The sequence below is a fragment of the Strix aluco genome, chromosome 16 (genome assembly GCF_031877795.1).
Source record: "Strix aluco isolate bStrAlu1 chromosome 16, bStrAlu1.hap1, whole genome shotgun sequence".
Taxonomy (NCBI): Eukaryota; Metazoa; Chordata; class Aves; order Strigiformes; family Strigidae; genus Strix; species Strix aluco.
Genome location: NC_133946.1, coordinates 4,279,387 through 4,299,815, shown reverse-complemented (window position 1 = coordinate 4,299,815; position 20,429 = coordinate 4,279,387). Strand labels below are relative to the sequence as shown.

Here is a 20,429-nt window from a genome sequence, read left to right as displayed (position 1 = left end):
ACCAGCAAATTGTACACCGTGGCTGAAAGCTTCCAAAGAGTTGTTAGTGCCACAATTGACCTACAAGTTTAATAATAACTCACTTCTAGGAGCAAGTGCCAGTTCAGCATAGTGGAGCCACTGTAAGAAAGTCCTGTGAGATTAAAATCAGCAAACCAAATGGCAGGCGAGGATTCCTGGGATGGAGCCTTCTGGAAAGCTGGGAGCTGGAGTAGCTTTTCAGCCAGGATTCAGATGAGAACAGTGGGCAAAAAAAGCTGATCCCTCCTGTTCTGGGAGCTTCTGGTTGTAGGCCAAAATCCTAGAACAGATTTTTTCTAAATGTTCTTACTGCAGCTATTAATTTATATCACAAATCAAGTAATTAATTACTTATCTGCATCTTTTAATTAAGTTTTAATACAAGCATTATCGCTGAATTCTCTGGTCATGAATTTTACTCATGGAAGAATGGCACTTGGTATGGTATGATGTGTAACTTAGTATGTTTGTGTTGCAGAATATTTCATTTCATAGTATCTTACTGCTACATAAAGGGTTCTTGTTATAGTACGATATGGTGAGCAATTTATCATAATATTATTAAATATGTAAATTAAATACGAAATGTGTATACACTGTAAAATAGAATATTTTGAAGGTTAAATAGCTTAATCTTGCCTTTCATTTTATGAACAATTGAAATATAATGCCAGTAATTCTACCATTAGATATCCATGTGAGCCTTAATTCTATGGCAAATTATTCTAGTGAAATAGGGCACCATAAGTTCAAAAATGTGCAAACACACAGCAACAGACTGAGGAAGGAACATTCTGCATTATTTATTGGCTAGATCCTAAATAATTAAAGAAATGCCTACTCATTAGTTAAAAATTAAAGCAGGTGAGAACCTTGCCAGCAGAGGGAGCAGTCATGTCTTTCCTTGGGTTCCCATCGTTTCCAGCCTACCCATCATTTCCACCCTACCTCTTCTTATTGCCCAGCCAGTTTCCCATCTGGACCTAGCTTTGCCAGCCTGCTCCTGATGACAGCCTATCATTTCATACTGAATAAGGGATTAGTTTTTTAAATGATTTTATATTTCAGAATCTTGCCACTTGACTACCAACATCAGTTAGATGTTCCTTTTGATATTTGTGTACTATTAATTGAAACAAATAGTGGAAGAACTTTTTGGTCACCTGTGTATAAAATGCAATTCACTGTTTAAAGAATTAAAACTGCAGCAGTAGTTAGCCTTTCTGAATTGGTAAGCAAACTGCAATGACATTTTGTTCAGGCAAAATGGCAACAAAAGGAAGTCCTAAACCTTTTTCTTATAATGAATAATTCCCAGTGGAGTCATAGGTTTTTAGTTAAGCCAGTTGGTCTCAAACTCATTAATTTCAGCAGTTTTGTTATGTCTCTTTTGTAATATGACCCATTCTTTCAGTCTACTTTTGCATCTGTATTTTATACTACACTATGACCAACTTGTAGCATTGAATATTTTATGTTTAACTTTGTAAACAAATCTGTTCAAATGGTCAGTTCATTTTTGTGATAATTAAAGACAAATAATAACATACCGTTTTCCATATATATGCTTTTATACCAATGAGACAATCTCATTAATAAGGACCACCAGATAGTGTTCAGGGGAGATGCTGGGCTCATCTCAGCCCAGACCTTGCACTCATTTCTTTCCAGCTCTTCACCCTCCACTGGAGAAGTGCTCAGTCAGGCTTATTACATCTACCCACTGCAGCAAGACTCATGCAAGAGCCCTGCACCCCAGAACCATTCATAGTCACATGCAGCCTGTGCTTTCAGCTACTGAATGCTAAGGATAGTCAGAAGAGAAAAATACTGGACAGGGATTCAGCTCAAAAAGTGTCACACTTTAATGCCCTACATCTGTCACCTCATTCAGCCAGATAACAACAGGATTTTCAGCATCCAGCTTTCTGGGCTTTGACTTCCACATCATCTTCATGATACCACCAAATATTTTCCTGGTACCCCAAAGCCATAGATGCAGCCTCCTACACCAAGCCTCAAATAGAGGGGGATAGACAGGGCTTCAACGAAAGGCTGAGTTCAGTTCCCAGCTCACTGTTCACTGGCTTGTGACTTTGGACAACTCACGTGACATCTTTGTACTTGTTACATGACTTGGAAATGAGGAATGCAGCACTTGCTTGTCTTTTGTAAAGCACTTGGAGATCAACAGATGGAAAGTTTGATTTAAACTACTGTAGTCTTTGTTCTCACTTTCATTTTTGTAGCCCTCAGTGGCAACTGTTAGTGACTTGCTTGTTTTATCTATATTGAGTCATCACGCATTTCACTGTTGGCCTTGAGGTCTTCCCTCCAATGGCAAAACAGACATACTTTTTATTTTGTAGGGTGCCAAGGTTTGCTGTCATTAGATTCTTTTATAGCTCAAGTAACAGGCAAGTCCAGCCCATCCATCTTCAGTGAAGATCCAAAGTTGGGGTTTTTTTTTCAGTGTGTGATATTTAGTTTTTATTTCCTGATTATTTTTCCTGAAAATTTATACAGAATTTTTTAATTGGATACTGTGTCATCCACCCTCATCTGATATATTTGATAATAACATTGCAGAGTTCCCATAGCAGTGATAGTGTTTTAGGTGTAAGATAAGGAAACCACGGCTCAAATATTTTGAGTTTTTAAGAAACAAAAGTACTAGTTCTAACTAGTTTCAGTTAGACGATCAGGACAAACATTATTAAAAGCAACTTTAAGAGAACAACCAAAATTTTGAATTAATACATCGTGTAACATATTGCCCAACAGATGCTTTGTTACTCCCTTCCCATTTTTAAGAGTACATTGCATCTAATTACTTGCTTGTGTCTTCGCTACATGTTCTTTCTTTGCTTCTGTAACTTGTATTAAATTATTCAAAGATACTATTCATTGCTTGAAATTAGCTAATGTAATACAGTGCACATATAAACAAATCAACCAAAATCAATGCCTCTGTGATTTCAGCCACGTGAACGGATATTTATAGTTAAGTTCTATTATAGTCACTAGGGTTCTTCAGAGGTAAAAGAAGATGCCTAATCAGTCAGAATCCCTAAATGTGGATTTCTCATCAAAGGCATTGTAGTTTGTAGAAAATCCCTGAAGTATATTTCTAGGATATCTGTCTTCCAGCAAAGACGTCATGCTTGTATTCAGTTTTCTTGTGATATTGATACAGATTTCTACATACCAAAATTAGTTAATGTACTGTTGCTCATCTTGTATTCCAGTGATCTGAGTGTACATTCATTTTAGAGCCAAAATTCAAAGTTCAGTTAGTAGAATTATTGTGTGCAAGCACTGACAACAGTGCTAATCAATTAAGAGTCAGAATAAGTATAGAATGTTATACTTTACAGTCTGTTAATTACTGATATAACACTTTCTGGCAGAGCGGTTATTAATCTTTTATTTTCAGGATTTGTGAATAATGAAAAAGTGCACAAACTGTATCTCTTTATAAAACTAATACAAGGGCCTGATACCTAATTTATTTTACCAAAATAATATGTATGGATAATTCTGTGATTTTCTGAGCCGTAATTATTAACGAATGGTGATAAATATTTAAGCCATGTTTCTTAATATTAACATTTTATCTTTTCAATTTAAAATCCTTTGGCAATTCTGTAGTAGTGACAAGTGGTAAATATTTGTATATTGTGAAGTCATTGCCACATCATTGTGTGATAATCTCTCAGACAATATCAAGAATTATTTCATCTATTGAATATCCAGGCAGTGTTTCATTATAGTCCAATGTGACTGCCTATGTTACAGCACTAAGATTACTTCAGCTTTATGACAGAATGTGACAGAGACAAAAAAGGCACAACCAATTTTTGAGCTTTATTGGAAAATTCACACACCAATATTTGCTTTAAGTTCCTAAGGTTCGTATTACTTTGCATGAACTTGCTTGCTTGCTGTTTATTGTTGAGACCTTCTTTCAAATGAAGTGTTAGGATTACTGGACTCACCTGTTGGCAACACACAAATTGTTGCCTACAATTACAGTTTTACCTAGACTTGCGGGTATTCATCCTTAAATTCTGTGCTGTCATGCAGAACATATGCAACTCACCGTTTGAACTGGGGTTTGTCCCAGTGCTAGCAGTTGTTTGTAACTAGTTTTTTAGGTAATGAAACCCATTTTAGTATTCAGTGTATTAACTCTTAATTAAATGTTTTAAAATAAAATTAGTGATGGGATTAGATTAGCAGAATGTAAAGGTACAGAAGTCAAAGACAGCCCTCTACCAAAACATAGGCCTAACGTCTCTTTGAAAAGAGACGTAGTCTTAAAATACCTTATTTTCAATTCAATATATAAATCCGTATTAAAATTATGTTAAAATTGGTCAGAATACAAATTCAAATACACAAAGCCCATGTGAGTCAAGATCTTAATGTATTTATACAGGTTCTGGTTGAATCTCATTATAGAACTTTAACATGAGTCTCTTAATTTCCTTTTAAATTTTGAGATTATATGTACTATAAGTTGAAACTGTTCTAAGAAAATTTTCCATTCTTTGACTTTACTTAATGCAGTGCAAGGACTGAGAATTTAAATATTTTTATTATGTAAATTTTGTGAGGTTTTTAATTTCTTTAGAAACTGACAAAATAAAAATGGGAGGATATATCTCTGGGTGTTAGAAAAATTTTGACAGGAAATCAGAGAACCAGAAATTAGAGCAGAATAAAAAAGATTTTTTTCCTAATACGGAATCCAGATGAACCAAGATTGATTTAATTAATAGTAGTAATGATAAAATTGTGGTACATTAAGAACTCAATCCAGTAGAAACACACAGTATTAATTTCAGTATGTAAGTTTGAGCATACAGGCTATATAAATATTTGTGTTAGTAGAATACCGTGCTTTATACTCAGACACAGAATATGATGCATTTTGAACAGCTTTATTTGTAAATAAATATTTTTAAGCATGCACAAATAATTACTCAAAGCTATGTAGATTCTTCAAATAAATTAGTAGGGCAAAGCAATCTTTTTCCATAATTGCCCTTCCTAAAAGCTGGTTAAACACATATGTATAGTTCCCATTTACATCTCCAGCTAGCTACATGGATTTTCTTGAGACATTGTTTTGAAAGTACACTTTGGTTGAGCCCAAATATTGCGAGTTTGCACTTAAAAGAAAATGTCTGTCTAAAACGGTGAGCACAAAGTAAGATATAGAAGAGATGCCTAGTCCAGCCTGCACAACAGGGTTGCTACCATGTTGTTAGAATAATTACATTTTGGCTGAACTAACTAATTTAGAAAAACTGCAGTACCTCTAGCAAGACTGAAAACTTTCCAGGACTGGGTTGGGGTTTTTTTATTTTTTAGTGTAATTTAAAACAATACCTCTTCTAGCTGCCAACAAACTCTTTCCCTGAATCTCCCCATTCCTGGCTTCCCTCCTAACCATGTCCTGGCTCACCTCCAGAGCTGCCAAGTTTATGCCAGAAGCAGGAGGTAGATTTGTATGGGGCTGGAGGAAGATCTGGAGCTCTGTTAAATTTTCAGGCCCAGATGGGGCAACATGATTTGTGTGTTTATGTCAGTATGCCATACATCACAACTATCTGTGTGCTGACGTCAGCTTTGATTGGACATTAATGTGCTGAACACTGCAAACTAGAAAATACATGATAGATACAGATCTATGACAACAATGCCACATAAGCAAATGTCTGTTTGGTGTGGCAATTCACTGTGCAAAATATTTCCCAAGATAAACTGCATTAAGCCAGGAGAATATTTTGACACACTTTAAAAACAAAAACAAAATCTACATGGGCAAACAGACTACCATTTAGGAAAGCAAACCCATTCAGAAGAAGAGCTGAAACCAACATATTGAAGTATGTGTCATTAGGCAAATATTGAATTGCTATCCCTCACTTTAATCTTTCCGGAATTAAGACCAAATAGGAAAGATGCTGTTCTTACGATTTGCAGGACTGTTAATGATGAGGATACCTTGGTAATGGTTGAGTATCTTTACACAGTGTTTGTAACCCATTGTTACCAGACCCAGCAAGCAAAAATGTTAATGGACAGAAGATATTTTTGCAAGTGATAGAATATGACTTGGTTCCAGAAATCACCAGTGTTTATTTATTTATGTAACAATTTTGTATTTCTTGCTTATACAAGTAACATCCAGCAAAAGAACTGGCATAATATGGTAATTTCTGGTCTGTGGATTTATAGAAGTCACTGGCTACTTCAGATTTATATTTGTACCATCTTTATGTGATTGCCTCCATAGAATAATGTGACCGAAAGCTTCCATAAAATACAGTATACTGTCTCTCTTCCTAGAAGAGGAAATAATATGCGAGTCAGCTTTAATATTTCAGGGGTGGATATAATAATGAAGTTTAGGGATTGATGTGTAGGCAGTGTTCTTTTACCTTAGATCACTTATGTTATTCCTTAGAAAGGAAATTCTGTATTATAACACTACATTATCCATCATTAGACTTTGTAGGTAAAATTTAAGTTCCCTGATTCCATGGGGATAGATCATTTTGGCCTGTGCACAAGTAGCGGCTTTGAAAAGAGACCAGTCCCCAGGATTTAATGCCATCTGGCCCATAAGGTGGGGAAGGGAGGGGGTGTAAAGGTACCATGGGATCAGTGGATTTAGGCCTTGTGACCTGAGCAGATTGGGCTGTGCAGGACAGGCCACAAGTTACTTTCTGTAGCAGTCAAAAATCAGAATTCAGATTATGGTTTGATGGGAGTAGTAAATGTTCACCTTTCACGTCTGCTTCATAAGCTTCTCTGTGGGTAGGGAGTATGCTGTTATTGAAATGTGAGTTCATGAAAGCAGTTGGTGTATTGATGACCATTTTAATAAACCTGTATATCAGTACAATGCATAGACTTTTCTAACATATCTAGGGATGTTTCCATTCTCTCTCCTTCTAATTACTTTATAAATTGTTATTATCACATAGTTTGACAGTATTTAAATTGACCTTTCATAATAAGCGTCAGTCGTATAGTTTATGAAAGAAGTGCAGAACGTACAAAATCCTTTAAAATAAATAAAAAATACAAAACTATAACTTGGAGCTACAGAGCTAGTTCTTCATACTTGAAATGGGTATTTTGAGGTGATTGGTCTTGATACCCCTGAAAGTATGATGGGCATAGCACCTACAGCCATCAAGAACAAGAGCATACCAGCTGTCCAGGCAGCTTGAAGATAACTAATTCTTGTCTTAAAGAAATAGTTTGCTTCTTAGTACAGATTTGTCTCTGTTTTTTGCTCATTAAATACTGACATCATCAAAGCATTTAAGAACATTTTATCCTGAGTTACCTCTGAAGATCTCTGCTGTGACCTTTGAATGTTGCTTTCTGCTATATAAATTAAGTAAAGAAAACCACGGAAAACAGCTTATTTTAGGCGCGTGACAGTACATTGTTGCACAAGACATAAGGCATCACTTATAAATCACAAATATATTGAGAAATGGTAACGCAACTTGAAGCTTTAGATTCATATGTCATGTAGAGAGGAACTTTTAGAAAGAAAAGTAGTGGAAAAAATGCTTTGGTTTTTCATGTTGTTGGACTGATGACCAAAATAAATAATCATGTGGGTTGTGCTTGCTCAAAGTACTAGAGGTGATATGTCTAAGTGTATTAAAAACCAAGGTTTTCAGAACACAAACGAAAGCTGGGCATCTGACTCATAGTGGAAGTCAATGAGAGGTGCTTAACTGCCACATAGCTTGTAAATATCTCTGATGTGAGCAAATGCTTATGTTACAAAGATTTAGGAAAATATTAATTTAGTGCTGAGTTAGCCCTTTTATGGTTTCTCCTTGTCAAATGTATGTTTTCTTTAGACAGAAACTTCAAGTCTGTCTTTTTTAAAGAAAAAAACCCTTTAATGTAATTTCTAAGTATTGATGACCTATTTTTTCCCCACATTTTGTCATTGAGAAGACCAAGGCTTACTCTATGAACATTAATTACCTTTTTCATCACATAGGATGTGTATTTTGTTTCCATGTCTTACAGAATAAAGCAATTATGGAACGTGTAACAAACTTGTCAGATATGGTAGTTGGTCTTGAATCATTTATTGGCTCTGAGAGAGAAACCAATCCATTATACAAGGATTACCACGGTAAGTTCCATCTTTAGCAATGCAAAAAGTCTACCCTGAGTGTTTCTAGGGCACTTAGCGGCTTACCCTCCAATTGGGTATCTGCTATAAAGTAGCGTTTGATTTCATTTTAGAATATACCTCTTAAATGTTTCTCCTTGCTAACCAGTCTTGAGTTAGGAAAATTTTCAGTAAAGTGCATTAAGGCTGCAAAGGAAACATGGCAACTCCTTGCATGTTGTCAAGCCGTATTACTGAGGCATGGCTCAATCAGATGTACATCTCAACAGGCAGGCTTTGGGGAATTCACATGCAGAGGAGGCTTGGCAATCATCTGACCAGCGAGCTGAACTTGTCATGAAATCAATACTTTTGATCTGCCAAGTTTTAAATAGAGAACACGGAAAAACATTTATTATATTAAGGTGAATAAACTGCTAAACGATGTGCTATATAAATTTTATCTAAAAATAATGTTCTATTTTTCAGCTTTAAGTTATTGCACTTCCGCATTTAAAGAAATGAATGTGGATTTATGTGGCATGTAAAATATGAAACTAATTTTGGTAAAAAGTCATGTAGCCTTTCAAGTGATTTATCTTCAAAATGTGTAATGGTGTTTAATCTTGCATTTTGTTTCCCAAAGATTTTGTTAGCTGTTGCAGCAGAACTATTTAAATTTTAAAATATTAGAAGTTATGCCTAGCCAAAGCAGTGAATAACAAACAGTTTTAGCTAATCCAGAGCAGCGCTCTGAGTGTGCATAAATTACAGCTATTATTATTGTGATACTACTGTAGTTCCATGGAAACCTTTAGTTGAAAGTAAACTGCTTATCTGAAACCTGCTGTAAACATGTGAGAATGTGGCAGTGTTTTCCATAGCAGAATATATAGAAAAAGAAGCAAAGATGGTGTTGAGACACCACTGTGTGTATGCAGGCTGTAATTAATAAATCAGAGAAAAATCTTTTTGGCTATGAAAATAGTGCACATTTCATTATCTGAAAAAAGGTGAATGAAAAAGAAACCATGAACAAAAGCTAGAATAATTTGCCTAATTATTTTTCCAAGTGTATAATCGTGATGTGGCATTTGTTTATGCTAACATAATTCTGTCAATTTGATACTCCTTTTCTCAGTACTGAAGAGATCCTTTAAGACAATGTGTGTTTTAGCAGTTATTTCCTGGTTCCCTGTAAAAATGTATGCTAAATAATTTTTGGTACTACTTAATAAAAATTATATGCCAGTATACATAACTTTTGAGGTTTAGGCAACCTAAATTTAATATTCTAAAAATAGGTATTTTTAACAATTTTAACTTTGTGGATTCTTTTCCTTATGAATGTATTTTAAGATGATTTATTTACTGCAGGTGATGGAAGATTTTGACATTACTCAGGAGAAATTTGATTAAATTATTTCATTATTTAATGAATCCTGCATTAATGATTTTATTAAGCTGCCTGCAAATTTTAATGGTTGAAAAGTAAATAAAATAACAAAAGAATGTTATAGATGATCCTTCAATAAAATTTTTAGAATACTGTATATAAGCAACCCTGTGTTATACTTGCTGTTCCTATATATAATAATTATATTTTTAATTCAGACGCCAAACAAATAATTCTTTTATGTCACCAGTCAGGAGGCAGGGATAGGAGGTTTCAAAGTGTAAAAATATTTTTCTAATATTATTGAGAATTTTTGTATTTAATACCCATAAAAATTATGCTTTTCAAAGTATTTCAATATTAGGAAACTTTCTTCCCTTATTCTTCTTTTTAAAAAATAAATAAAACCCTGAAAAATACTTGCCTTATTTTAAATTAGGGTTTTAGTGTTTGGGGTTTTTCTCACAGCTGCCGTTTTCAAGCAAGATGTCTTTTCTAAATGTTCGGTATTTCCATTTAGACGCTGACTTTATGAATAGCAAATATAGGCCAGTAACTGAGAAGCCCTGTAGAATTTTCCTGGTTTTCAGATGTAGAAAATCACCCTTAGGTTGTTCAGAAACTATATTAGGCTGCACAAAAACCATCCAGCGTCCTTGTCAGAAAAAATCAGCTTGAGTTGCAGCTGACAGAATGCAGAGCTTGCAGTGCACCTAGTACTGTTAAAAACATCTGAACAGCTATAAAAGGCTCCTGCATGAAGAAAACATATTTCTCCTAGTATGGCACAGGGGTTAAAATTTATTGAAAATCATAATCTAAATTAGTATTTTCCAGAAACTTTTTAAAAGTCATTATCAGGGCGCAAAATGAAGTACTTCTCATTAGAGCTTCAGTGGTTATCAGTAACCCATAAGCCTTGTTTTGCTGGCTGCTTACTGGTGCATTTAATAAAATAAAGATCACTCAGTGGTGCCGTGGGCAGCATGCAAGGTGATAGCCATATTTGCTTACTGTAAATACAAGAGAAAATCACACACAAACCGGCTGTAGTTTTGACAAGTATTAAGATCCCTCTTTACATCTGTACTTCTGTACCAAAGTGCAATTAGTTTTCCTCGCACAAGGATTTCTGTTTATCTTATTCTGCTTGATTACTTGAGTATAATCGCACCGTTTGCTTCATTGCTCCTGGTAGTAAGCTCCAGTTTAAAAAGGGGAGGATGAGTGTGTGTAAATATACAGAATTCTGCTGTAAGACTCTAATTTATGCATCTGGATGACAGCGTTTTCTTAATTTTTTTCCCTCCTTTACTCTTTCTTTCCACAAGGTTTGGTTCACGTACATCAGATTCCTCGGCTTAATAGCTTGATCTGTGATGTGTCAGACACGAAGGACCTTGCTTTTAGACTAAAAAGGAAGCTGTTCACCATTGAGGTAAGAGAAACAGTTTTGTTTCACTATTTAGAACCCAAAAGGTGGAGCTAATCCCATCTCTTATGTTTCTTTTTGTGAAATACATAAAATATGCATCAGACGTTGTAAATTCATTTCGTTCTGGTTTTGCTGTTCACAACGTTTTTTGTAAAATATCGCAATATGTCTTCTAATTAAAAATGTCTCATTTGCTGCACTAAACCAGTCCGTTATAAATAGTTTATTTTGGTTTAAAATGTACATGGAAAGTAGGCCACAACCTTCAATAACAAAGCGTGACATGTTTCTAAGGATGTCAGGAGCATATTTAATTAAATGTTAATGACTTGCTCTTACTTGTGTTAGTGGGTGGGAAAGTAGCTACATGTTATTACCCCAGTAGAGGGATTTTAATGTATAATGCTGCCTAAAATTGTGTGTGGTATGAGGGATAAGTGTCCTTATCAGTATTCAGAAACCATTTTCTTTGCATTACTGAAACCACCTTTCGCTCTTTTATGTCATTTTAAACACAGTATCATTTACACTAATGTCCTTAAGTAAATTTCCTACTAAATTTAAACTTTTTTCTGTGACCTTTATGCAGACAGTCCTGATAGAAGGCAGTAATACAAAAGATGTATTTCATTTTAATCTTGCTAAAGAGCAAATGAACATAGCACTATTAAGCAATTAGAGCTGATGTATTTATTAACCAAGTAATGCTTAGAGATGGAAGATGGCTTTCGGGGTGATGTGATAGTCATCGGTACAGTCTGGGCAAATTTTTTTTAACAAAGACATAAAACAGCCAAGCATCCCTGACAAACCATTTTGTTTAATCTCTTTTCAAATGAAAAGCTCTTAAGCAGGCCACTTGTCTTAACTGCTTGAAACCATAAAAAGAGAGAATTGCCACCAATAAATTAGCATATTTTTTACTCCATCACCAAATGATGGTCAATGTGGCTTGGCACTGCTTTGGTGTTTGGGACTTCACCCTTAAGTGACCACTTTGGCCCTTATTTGACCCTCTGCCCTTTTTAGCTGGCCACTTGATAAGGTAACTTAAGGGTTCTCTCTCTTCAGTGCCCCCTCCCCTTCACAATTGCAAGTAGCCCTAACCTATAAATCATTGAAAGGGGCCTATCAAGTGACAAATTAAGGTGCCCTCCTCCTAATTAATGGTCATCAATGTCTTTAATTATCTAATCCTATTGAGAGTAGTTAATAGTTAATCAGGCAGCCAGTTCTTCATGCAGGTCATCTCTGCATGAGTGCTAGAAGTTTCTCAACTAGAGGTATCCTCTTCAGAAGCCACTTAAAGGCAAATACTGGAAGGAGGGCTTTTTTTCCCCAAGACATTCCTTTATAATGTTTCTCACTTTCCAGAGAATGCGCTTAGTGAAACCAGGCATGGTGAGGTATTAAACTATTTTAACAACTCCTTTTGAGCAGTACATTAGAAACAAAAACCTTAAGAGTCCATGTTTGGTTTTAAAATACAAATGTTCTTACTGTTTTCAGAAGTGCAGAGAAGCGTGCACCCTCATTTCACAGCATAGTAAATTCTCATTTATTATAGCTATGAATTAGAATATTTGGGATTTTTTTCCTCACTGTGAATCCTGACTCAGAATATAATTTTTTCTGTCAGCCTTATTTGGGATTCTAATTTGTAATGTAATTTGGAAGGGAAAAAAAATAAAACAATCTTAGCAGGAGGCTCTATAAAAAGAATTGAATTAGCCATGGGGCAGAAGCATTAGAAACAGGGGTGTAGTGGAACTCTTGAAACAACCTGTTGCCCTAGACATGTGTAGATGACCCACTTGTATAATTTCTCCCTTCATTGCTCAGCTGCAGCCCCTTTTGAATAACTTCAGGTTTTGTTAGAAATATGCTTTCTGTAAGCTGAACTGACACAAACTAGCCCTTTTCGAACATGTTAGATCACTGTCCTACTGTGATCTTCCTGTACACATTTCCCTAATCTATAATACACATGTTTTTCTTCCTTGTACTATTAGGGGAGGCAGACTACAGCAAGGCTGACTGGAGCAATGAGGTCAGTAAGAAAATGGGAGCAAGGGAAAATTGAATTAAGAAGGGCTGTGAATACAGTCTTCTAAAATGGGTTTCTGCAGTTAGAATGTGATGAGTCAGCAGTCAGGTTTGGTTCTGGTGGTAAAAACATAAAGCAGCACAAACGTGCATTACAAGCAACAGTGTGCTTTGTGCAAAGTACAACTAAGTTTATGACTTCTTTAGTATGTAGCTTAATGTGAAATGAAAATATATTTTGAGTACGTTACGTTTTTTGGAAAGCTTCTGCTTAGTTATATACACAATTTAGGGTAAAAATATTGACATCTACTTGAAATGCCACTTTAAGGTCAAATTACATAAGAAAAGTTAGAAATACACAAGCTATGATTTATGGCAAAATTTCTCAAAAAAGTTTTTTCATCACTAGACCATTCTTTTTTTACAGTTTAAAATAGGGGCATGGGACATGGATTTTCTCATTTCTGGCTTGCTCATCAGTTAAATAACTCTTTATGGTTTGACCCTCATCAGTAAAAAACCTTAAATGTCAAATCCGTTTTATTAGATTGCAGTTTTGTGGGACGGACTCCGCCTCTTTATAGTCTGCAGAATCTTTAACTGTTTCAGTTTTTCTTGTATCTTCTTCATCAAAATAAGATTGACTGAAATGTATTCTAAAGGGATATTTTTTTAATTCACGATGAAAATGTTTGTTAATGAATATTTATGAGTGTTCATTTTCCATTTGTAAATTATGAAGTAGACCCTTTCCAGGAAAACTTACATGTTTAGGATAAAAGGTGCAGTAGCTATATCAAGCTTTCCCAAATCTTCACATGTTAGTTACTAGCAATATATTATTACAATACGCAATATTATCAGAGATCTATCTTATGTGCATACCACTTTAAAGGACACAATTTTGAAGTTAGCCTGTCTAATCCTATTTCTTCCCACTTTGGAATCTTAATTAGAAGGAGATAAAAACCATCATTTGACTAAATTATTGTCTTGAATCTGTAGCAAAAGGTATAATCCGCAATTGGGCCAATTAGTGTACCCCATAGTTAGCTATGCTGAGGCAGGAAACTTGATTAGATCTGACACCAGCCTAGTTCCCACTGTTGTTTTGCCAGGTATGATGGTCAGACTTCAAAGGGCTTGAGGCATCAGCAGGGCAAGGTTTGGAGGCCAGCTTAGGTCCGGTCGTTAATCTCTCTGCTAAAACCACAGCAGCCCTCGCACAAAACAAGCTTACACGACACAATCATGCGGTATTAAAGTTTGGGTTGAGTCATGCCAATTTGCCTTTGATTTTCTGATGATTGACTAAAAGATGGCTACATGACTAGACACATACTGAAAGTTTACTGATTAGGTAAGTTCCCCAAATATTTGAAATATTTTTTGATTTCTCAGTTAAATGATATGACAACCCGTTCATCTTAATGAAACTTTTCCGCAGAATTGTTCTTGAAGTACTTTTTGCTTTGTTTGTAGCTCTGAATGTAACTTTTATCAACATTTGATAAATTTTGTAGGAATATTATGTTCATAGCTTTATTTGATAGAACTTTGTCTTAGTTGTTCCAAAACCTCCTGTATCAAAACTAAAGGAATCTGTGCCTAAATTTGAATTTTTCACTCCTCAGAATTTCTAAGGAAATATTGTTTGTCTTTGTTATTTAGGTAGATTTACAATTACTCGCAAAAAAGGGAATTTCCTCTTAATTATTTTCCACCTCACCATTGAGTAAAGCACTGTTCCACAGCTGTGATTACATAAGTGTTCCTTTCTTTTGCAGTCTGATTTGTTGAAATATTGCAGTAACAGTGACATGTTTCCATTCTGAGAAAAGCCTAAGGCTGCTTTAGTATTATTCCAAATGATTGAAATTGCCATCTTGCTGACTTTCCCTTGGGCAGCTTAAGGCCTGTTTACTTTTGTATTTGTTTCACATGTTCCCTCTGAGTTTGGCTGGCAGGACATCATTACCTGGTTTGACAAGACAGTTGGAGAAGACTCATATTCGATTAGCTCCCTTTGTTACTGTCTGGTCAACATAAGCCTCTGAAATTATGTATTTAAAGTTAAAACTTTTGATAAATTCAGATAAATGTTTACAAATAGGGAAGTTTCTATATTTTTTTTTAATCCCCTAGTTTTGCTTTACTGCCTATTTTTTAAGTCTTAAGGTAACATTTAATTGTTAGTAGTGTAGAGAATAAGCTTTTTTCTACAAGTTGTTGTGAATTTTTTTTATTTTGCTCAATACACAAGTAAAAGCCAGCTAATATGATTCTCTTTTTAATGGCTATGTAACACCTGTGCAAACCAGAATAAAAATCTTTAAAACACAACACAGTTTGAAGCCAAGTCACTTATACTGTATAAAGAACTGCCACGCAGCAAAAATAAGTTTCCAGAGCTTAATGTCTGAGTTCAGGAGATTCCTTTCTGAGAGGTGTTTTCTAACAGGAGAAGAAAATCAGAATTAGAGGAGTCCTGTGGCAGGAAAGTTGCTGGTTTCTCAGTGACAGGCAGATACAATATGGTACTATGGAGCACTCTGCAGTGCATTTTTCCTAGTGGTAATTGCCAGAGTAAAAGGTTGTCTTTGGAAGGAAACATAATCACAACAACCAGCAATTGAGTCTATATAGAATTAAAAATAAATATATGATTCCAAAGGCATTAAAATAATGTCCTTTCTTCATCTATCAATAAAGGACTATAAGAAAATTAATGATTGCCGAAATAAGCAAGATTTAATTGCAACTCCAGGTATTCATGTGTATGTTATGTGTCCAGCATTGGTATTCAGAAGAAGTCTTAAAACACTTTTCTTTTAAGATGGCAAATTTGGCAGTTAAAAACAGGAAATCTTAGGTAGCTTCCATCTGAAATCTCTGTATTTCTATCTTTTTTTTTTCATTCTATCACTTTTCATTGCATATTTTATACAGACTATGCTGTGGTAAACTTCTTATTTGCAAAGGAGAAGTGCAGTTAGCCAACACTATAGATTATTTGCCAAAACAGGTGGGTAAGACTGAGTCAGAAATGTCTGCAGTGCTTCAGTGTGGGATTAGCATAGCACAAGTTTGGTCCTAAGTGGCTTGGGAGATGGTGATGTCACTGAGTGAACTGCGTTCCTGGAACCATTATGTAATTATTCATTAAACGTGTCAAGCAAGGGTATGGACATAATGGTTTAGGGTTATTTGTGAGCTATTTCCTCTGGAGGAACAAACCAACCCTGTCACCAGTACATATGGGATCGGCATATATGTAAAATACGCACACATGCCATACCAACCTCTGTATCAGTGAGAATTAGAAAGTGTCTACTGTAACTCTAATAGCATCACTTCTTATAGACTTCTTCCAAGAAGGTTTGAAGCAGCCTTCATTTATGACTCACCCCAATCCTGATTATATTTCACTGATGTTTATAAAGTTGACTAATTTTGTAAATAAACAAACACATTTGAATTAACTAACTATTTTGGGCAATATTTTAACAAAAAGAATCTGTGAGCCTGAGAGCTGACAAAAGGCAAAACATTGGTTTATTAGAAATTTAAGTAAGATGATAGTTCTACAGCAGTCGGTTAGTAAAATACAGAAACGAATTTTTGTTCACTGAGATAAAGTTCACACGATGTAGCACCAAAGCTAATACATGCTACATGATACATGGAGCTTAGTCAATATACCTTCATATATAGATAAAAGCAACTCTGTATTTTAAGATAGTGTACTGGTGACATTACAAGACTTGACCCCATGTTAGGGCATTACAACCTCAGAATGGAACCTGCTTTGTTACCAAGCCAGAGGGTAACACGGTTGTGACTGCCTGGCTGCCCAGTGCCTGGAGTATGGATGAAACTTTACAGGTAGTCCTGGTTCAAAGGTGAGACAGAACTTTTCTGAAGTGTTACAGAAAATGTATTTCTTTAACTTTCTAATGTAATAAAATCTTTGAGGCCTCTCATCCCCATGTGTTTGAGAACACAAGTACCCTTGGAGCTTACCATGGAAGACTCTTTCTTCTCAGCCTGCCTTGAGCGGATAACATCATACCTGGCAAACTCCAGTACTGGACGTTCCACTCAGCTCAGGGTCTCAAATGCAGGGAATTCTGCGTATAAAACTAAACTTTCTAACAGAGAGACATAAAACATTGTAATAAAGTTCAGCTGAAATTTAGACCAGTCAGACCACTGTTGCATTGATTATTACCACTGGCTTACTTAAACACAGTTCAAAAGATGGTAATGATAACACCATAACATTTTCTTAATCTGAAATTAATAATACTGTAAAAAGATTCTCCTGCAAAACTAATTCTGTTGTAATTCCAAGCTCCATTTTGCATTATTTCATCTAGTAGCCAGTTCAGGTTCTCTTTACCTGGTATGGTGTACTTCACTGAATTGTTTTGTCAGATGCTGTCAAGCCAACCTACCATTGTTAAAGAAAATCAAACTAAATCATTTTGGCATGAGCCTTCCAGGAATAAGGCACAGAATATGAAGGGTTTGATGAAATCAAGGATTTTATTTCAATATTGTAAAAGACTGCCTGTCAAAAATGTATTACATTCTTTCAAACAATTTTGAATAAATAAACGTGTTTAAAATTGTGACAGTACAATTTAGATAAAGTTTTGGGAGATTATTTTTAAATTATAGTAACTTGAGGTAAAACAATACTTGGAGTGCTCCTATTTAAAAAGAAAAAACCCTCTGAATGCTAATGGTACATAGAACTGAAACCAAGTAATAAGTTTTATGTGGTATATGGAATTTCAGAACACTTATATCTTGTGAAACATGAAAAAAAAAATTGAAAAATCTCCTTATTGTGTAATACTGAATAACGTAAATTGTATTATTTCAATATTTTGAAGACAAATACAGGAAGGTACCATTAACTTTTAGATTGAATATGAAGATTTGTAATATCCTGAAATCTATTTCATAATTAGTTTTGTTTTATGGGTTGTTTGACATTATACAAGTATAAGTGAGGGCTCCATTCAATTTCTCAAAACTTTAACACTTAGAACACAGTGCATCTGCAGTTCCTTGTCAGTAAACAGAATTCATATATATTTTTATTTAAATAAATAATCATGTTGTTTAGAAATATTTATACCATAATTGTGTTGTCGCAATGGAAGAACATGCAACAAAGCCATTAATGCAATTAAAGGTCACTTGTACATATTGTAATGGACTGCTCATGCACAGGATCTGTGTTAAGGGTCAGTGCTGCAGCATGAAATGGATTGGCCTTGTTCAGTCTGTAAATAAATGGGTGAACTTATCTTGTATTTGCCAGACAAATAAAGTAGTTGACATATTCCCACTTTCTTAGTATTAGAAGACAGGTAGGCTAAGAGATATTTTGTAAAAATGTTGGTTGGTAGAGATTAAAAAAACTCTACAAGGATTATATTTTTCACTAAAGTAGCAGTGCTTTTTAGACAAAGGTCTGTGGGTATAAGTTAGAAATATATTGATGGTGAGTGGTGAAGTAGCAAAAAGAGTTAAGCATATTCATAGCATTTCTCAGCAGGAACTGAGTGCCACCTCCATTAAATGCTCTTTAAAATACCACCAAATTTTAATAAAAATACCGTATTTCATAGTTGAATAATGTCCTCATGTTACAAAGAATAACAAATTCAATCATGCTGTTACACAATAAAACAAATTTCTGAATTTTGTGTATCTCTGTAAATGCAGGAAAGTGAAAATTAAAGCTTTTAGAAAGTCACATTTTCTTAATCATGGGTCTACATCATACCTGAACCTTATTGAAATGCATTGAAGTAGGAATTCAGGGCTGTTACTGGAAAGAATGAGAATAGGACGATTTTACACCTCCACATGGAAGATGCACATCCATCTGGATCTTCTTGTCTCAGTACTGTTTGTTATGCTTTTGATTATTGATCTGTGGGTAGAAAGTGATTCAAAGTACTCTGTAACTATGAAACTGTAAGATAGCCCCATCTAAAACTTGGAAAGGGTTAAAATGCCATTTTGTAGGGAAACAGAGCAATGTTGCCAGGTGTTTTATATGACTAGTAACATGCTTAATCAAACAAATTTCAAAACTTTTTAGCGTAATTTTGCAAATTCAAGATTAAGAGTTAACATTTCCAGTCTTATGAAAATATTAGTGATTTTGAATGAACATAAATCTGTAAGGAAACCACAAATTTATGTTTTCCTTAAATATTTCACCTCTACAAAAGCTGTTCTGTACCATTTTGCTGATCTATTTATTTTACTGATTCACAAGAATATTGCCCTTTACTGAACTGATTGTCCTTTACTGAACTGTTAACATACCAGAACATTTGTTTTATTTTTATGGAGAGCAAACTAGTCTTATTATTCTTAGTCTGAAAGACTTAACAAAAGTGCCAAAAGTAGACAGGAGGAAAAAAATATACATAGACTGCAAAGTTCTGTAGGTGAAGAAAAAATGTTCTATAACTGTTGTGCAAATACTATTTTCTGCTTTAGCCAAATTACAGGGTATTATTCGTTACTGAATTCCAGATTAAATTTTATTTTTATATTCCTGGCCAAGAGGATTGTGCAAAAAGTAGATTGTCATAAGCAAAATGGCTGAGGACTACAGTGCCAAAGGCATAAATAAACTCAGATTTTGGTCATGCCATCTTTATTGCTCTTTCTCACAGTTGTTTTAGTTGCATGGTTTTGATTTTTTTTAAAATTTCCTTTTTCTTGGTTGTATTACATATGGTTTTCAAAGGATTCTGTTACCATGCAGAATGTAATTTACAATTTCTCTTTGCATGTTAAAAACCAATAGTTTTTGAAATATCAAGTGAGACTGTCTCCAAGAAGAAAAATATTATTTATCTAGTTAAAGGGATATTTCTGGCCAGCTTAACATTTAACACAATATTAACCCCCTTCAGAATAATAGCTTGAATTTGAATGGCATTACCCTTTCCTCATTCCTTCCTTCTGAAGAAGGTGAGCAGTAATTGTATAGTGTACAATAACTAAAGCTTTGTATTGATGTCCATAAATACATAAATAAAGAGACTTTGGGTGCCAACTTATACCAGCTATAGGCTGCTTAACTTTCAGAAAACAGCTGGTAGTGATGGCTGAAAATAATTCACTTAAAATGCCCATTTCAGATATTTAAGGTTTGAGAAACCTATGGGTTTCAGCTTATGAAAATACTGTCTATGGAGTCTTCATCTTCTTTTGTCCTGCTTCAAGTCTGTTATAGCAAAAATTACTGAAGAATGTTCACTCTGACATTCATAAAATTCATATGTTTACAAAGCAGTTGCCAAATGGACTTACTTTTTCTCATA

At 34.7% G+C, this 20,429-nt stretch overlaps 1 protein-coding gene across 2 annotated transcripts in view; it reads left to right on the top strand.

Annotated features, from left to right (window-relative positions):
- The window catches only part of ELP4 (elongator acetyltransferase complex subunit 4), a 148,767-nt gene that overhangs the window by 57,185 nt on the left and 71,153 nt on the right, over positions 1-20,429 (top strand). Inside the window, exons 8-10 of one of the 2 annotated variants that reach the window (XM_074842000.1) lie at positions 8,098-8,206; positions 10,913-11,019; positions 13,029-13,066. In XM_074842000.1, the coding sequence (XP_074698101.1) occupies positions 8,098-8,206; positions 10,913-11,019; positions 13,029-13,066 (254 nt within the window). The remainder of the gene's footprint in view (positions 1-8,097; positions 8,207-10,912; positions 11,020-13,028; positions 13,067-20,429) is intronic. The other variant, XM_074841999.1, reaches the window with a different exon arrangement.